Raw genomic sequence first — 4,443 nt, forward strand, 5'->3', positions numbered from 1 at the left:
TTTTATCATAATTGATTTTATGCATAAAATAATGCATAAAAGAGGGTGGTTGCAAGATGAGGGTACTCACTTTCGTTCACTCTCTCCAAAATTGGGACATCCATCCATCTCGGGCGGAGTACCTCGATCGTGATAGTGCCGCGAATCAAAAGACGACATGTGCCTCCCGAGCCTAAATCGACATATCTCGATCGAGATGCCAACTAATGCCACGCTAGCAGGTCCGGCTTTCCAGGCGTCATCCATGTCACCAATACATGTCACCGCCACCACAATATCTCGATCGAGATATCTATGCCACTCGGATCCACATCAGGGCCACGCTGTATCCCCGTAGGCATATTTGACTAGCACATCTCCATCGTCCACGTATCTCGAACGAGAAATATACATCCAATCGCGACCATTCATTGTTCGAGGTAATCGGATACAATCTCCACCGTCCCCATATCTCGATCGAGATACTGAGCTCAAATCTCAGCCGTCCAAATATCTCGATCGTGATACAGAGATTCAATCTGCACCGTCCGAATATCTCGATCGAGATACGTAGATGCAATATCCACCGTCCAATTATCTCGATCGAGATATGCAAAAGCAATCTAAACCGTCCATTCACGTACGCTGGAAGATGCGATCTCGGCCGTTTAAATATCTCGATCGAGGTATATAATGAATCTTGACCGTCGAGATACCTTGTCGTGGTAATGCCTTTAAATCGTGGCCGTCCATTTACCTCGATCGAGATATTAATATCAAATCTCAGCCGTCGATCCTTCCCCAACCCTAGAATTAGGTGTGTATCTTGGCCGTATGTTGCACTAACCCTAATATCCAGAGCGTTAATCTCGCAAACCCTAAATTGCATGATGTTTCCGAACCTCGATCGAGGTTATAAAATCGGAAAACTTTTTTTTTTGCCTCATTTTCACAAGTCGTTTTCACTCCCTTGCTCTCTCTTGATTTGGATTAGTGTTAGTGAGCCCATTAGCTTTGTTTTTAGCTTCATTAGTGCTACTTAGCACTAAGCATTAGACCTTTCACATTAGACCTTTCACATTAGACCCTTCACATTGGACCCTTCACATTGGGCTTAGGTTTTAGCATGGAGGGCCACGAGGAGGGCCACGAGGAGGGCCGCTCATCTATTGCGGACCTCATCGCGGAGATAGACCGTGAGTTAGCGGCTATCCGTAGGAGTGCTAGAGACACTCCGTCTACATTACATATCGTGGCAGACTTGGAGGCGATGCTTGCGTCCCTTCGTAGCCTTCACGATATTGTTTATGTAGATGAGTGGATAGCCCACCATCGCGCTGCTCCGGTGTCACATGGCCTGACATATCGTCAGGTCTGTGATCTTGCTCCTATTAGGGATGGGGCTTTCCTAGATCTTTTCCTCGATAGTCGTGGGATGAGGCCCGGGGCGGGGAAGCCCCTCACTATTTCGCGGTGTTCGCATCCTCGTATGGCGGCACATATCTATAGTCGATATGTTGCCGCATATGGGAGGATGCCGAACAACCGCCAGATCCCCATATACTTCGCAAAGCAGTTATATGCGGAGTTTGTCTTAGGGGAGGAGGTCGATTACACCAGCCATCGTCCGGGTGGTGGTGCTGGCCGAGGCCATCTCCAGGACCAGGGTAGGCGGCCTCCACCAGCACTTCGTGTAGCACTTGCCACCACAGATCCTTCATTTGTGCCATTGTCGACAGTAGAGGCTCTTGGCACGTAGGTCGGCATTGACGTACGGAGTACCACGGAGAGCATCCAGCACGTGGTGCGCCTATTCTCACGAGCTATACCGACGACAGATGTGGAGGTATTTACATATATATTACGTCTTAAGTTTTTTTGGTCATTTATCTTCATGTTTATATGTACTTTTCTATATTTTTACATGAGCAGCATGGTTGATTGTGTCACGCAGGTTCCCACACCTGCCACTCAGAGGCTCACTCAGGAGTTGGTAGAGGCGAGAGCGGAGATAGACCGCCTCCGAGCTGCATTACAGATGGCAGAGGCAGCTACTGCAGAGGCACAGCATCTGAGAGAGTCCGACATCCAGCAGGTAGGTTTCTCTTGCACGTTTAAGTTACAAATTTCTTTAAGTAATACCTAATGAGAGACTAATCAAATATTTTAATGCTTTACTTTTTTGCGTAGGCTCGGACCGAGGTAGAGAGCTCCAGAGCTGAGGCACAGCATCATCAGATTATGGAGCAGATTGCCCAGCACAGGGCAGAGCAGCTGATGCTGCATGTTCGAGAGTATCGTAGATCATCGGACGTGACAGTGCCTTACCTACCGTTATATCCACGGCCTGTCACTCACAGAGGTTTTTCGACGACCTCTCCCTCAGGATGCACCTCCCTTCCTACGTGATGCGTGCTGCTGTTTATGTATCGAGGACATTGATAGTACAGGAGGATATGCCCTAGGATGTGGACATATTTTCCACTTGTCTTGCATCACCCAGGAGCTCGTTCGGTTCTCAGCATGCCCATCCTGCCATGCACGCGTCGACTTAGCGACGTACAGGGTATTGGGCATCGATGATCTTCACCCAGGCCTTGTACGAGTAGATGTCAGGACTGGGAGGCCTGTCGACTTTACATCAGCTATGGACTTGGGACTCGACGCCTTCGACGATAGAGCCCAGGAGCCTGAGGTGCCTCCTGAGATAGAGTGGAGCTCACATGAGTTCGACGCTTACCAGAGAGTCCTACATGAGAGCCAGGTGACAGCATTTGAGCGCGTGGGTGGTGCTGGCCCTAGTGGCACAGCGGGTGATGGTGCTAGCAGCAGTGCTGCTTCTCATGAGCAGCGTGTCCTTACAGCAGAGGAGCTTACACGAGCAGAGTGGCAGACACGCACCATTGCAGATTATAGATTTTGGGTTTACAGACAGAGGCGTCTTGCATTAGCACGACGTAGAGAGAGAGAGAGGGCCATAGCAGCTTTTGGGACTCGTGAGCTCCCGAGTATACCGGCACCAGCTCACGATCCTTCCTTTGAGGCAGACCTCCCCGCAGACATTCGACGACCCCCGCAGCCGGCACAGCCTCCTCGACGTGCACAGCAGCCTCGACGCGCACTTAGAGATGACGATTTTGATTGGGTTGCTGTTGATAGTGACTAAACTCAGACTAGCTGGGTTAGCTCACTTACATTGTACTTAGATTTTTGGGCAGTGACTAACCTCAGGCTAGCTGGGGTAGCTCATTTTCATTCTGATGTACTTATTTGATGTTTATATCATTATGAGTTTTCTCATTATTGAGTATCATTACATTTTAGTTGATGTTCTTGATTTTATTATATTTCTTAACACTTTGGCTATCATATTGTTTGTTGAAAATCTCCATGCCATCGTACCCAAACATGCTCCGATGGGGACCAAACTTTGCAAGCATGTGGGGGTGGGTCCCCCCCACATGCTTGCAAAGTTTGGTCACAATCAGAGCATGTTTGGATTGGCAATTGGCGCCCAGTGCGGGTTTTTCAAGTCTCTTGGTGCTTAAGAGGCCATGGAAAATCCGGGCCTTCCCCATACCATCGTACCCAAACATGCTCCGATGGGGACCAAACTTTGCAAGCATGTGGGGGTGGGTCCCCCCCACATGCTTGCAAAGTTTGGTCCCCATCGGAGCATGTTTGGATTGGCAATTGGCGCCCAGTGCGGGTTTTTCAAGTCTCTTGGTGCTTAAGAGGCCATGGAAAATCCGGGCCTTCCCTATACCATCGTACCCAAACATGCTCCGATGGGGACCAAACTTTGCAAGCATGTGGGGGTGGGTCCCCCCCACATGCTTGCATAGTTTGGTCCCCATCGGAGCATGTTTGGATTGGCAATTGGCGCCCAGTGCGGGTTTTTCAAGTCTCTTGGTGCTTAAGAGGCCATAGAAAATCCGGGCCTTCCCCATAAATCGTGGCCAAACATGCTCCGATGGGGACCAAACTTTGCAAGCATGTGGGGGTGGGTCCCCCCCACATGCTTGCATAGTTTGGTCTCCATCGGAGCATGTTTGGATTGGCAATCGGCGCCCAGTGCGGGTTTTTCAAGTCTCTTGGTGCTTAAGAGGCCATGGAAAATCCGGGCCTTCCCCATACCATCGTACCCAAACATGCTCCGATGGGGACCAAACTTTGCAAGCATGTGGGGGTGGGTCCCCCCCACATGCTTGCATAGTTTGGTCCCCATCGGAGCATGTTTGGATTGGCAATTGGCGCCCAGTGCGGGTTTTTCAAGTCTCTTGGTGCTTAAGAGGCCATGGAAAATCCGGGCCTTCCCCATACCATCGTACCCAAACATGCTCCGATGGGGACCAAACTTTGCAAGCATGTGGGGGTGGGTCCCCCCCACATGCTTGCATAGTTTGGTCTCCATCGGAGCATGTTTGGATTGGCAATCGGCGCCCAGTGCGGGTTTTTCAAGTC

The 4,443-nt window shown here is 50.1% G+C and overlaps 1 protein-coding gene across 1 annotated transcript; it reads left to right on the forward strand.

Moving 5' to 3' along the window:
• Positions 1 to 1,912: 1,912 nt before the first annotated feature.
• LOC147603109 (uncharacterized) lies at positions 1,913 to 2,474 on the forward strand. The gene is made up of 2 exons (XM_086797431.1): positions 1,913 to 2,074; positions 2,170 to 2,474. The coding sequence occupies exons 1-2, from the start codon at positions 1,913 to 1,915 to the stop codon at positions 2,386 to 2,388; spliced, it is 381 nt and encodes a 126-aa protein (XP_086653557.1). The 3' UTR covers positions 2,389 to 2,474.
• The last annotated feature ends 1,969 nt before the right edge of the window (positions 2,475 to 4,443 follow it).

This window comes from Cibotium barometz, chromosome 65 (genome assembly GCF_041138505.1).
Source record: "Cibotium barometz isolate CiBa-2024 chromosome 65, ASM4113850v1, whole genome shotgun sequence".
In the NCBI taxonomy this organism is placed as follows: Eukaryota; Viridiplantae; Streptophyta; class Polypodiopsida; order Cyatheales; family Cibotiaceae; genus Cibotium; species Cibotium barometz.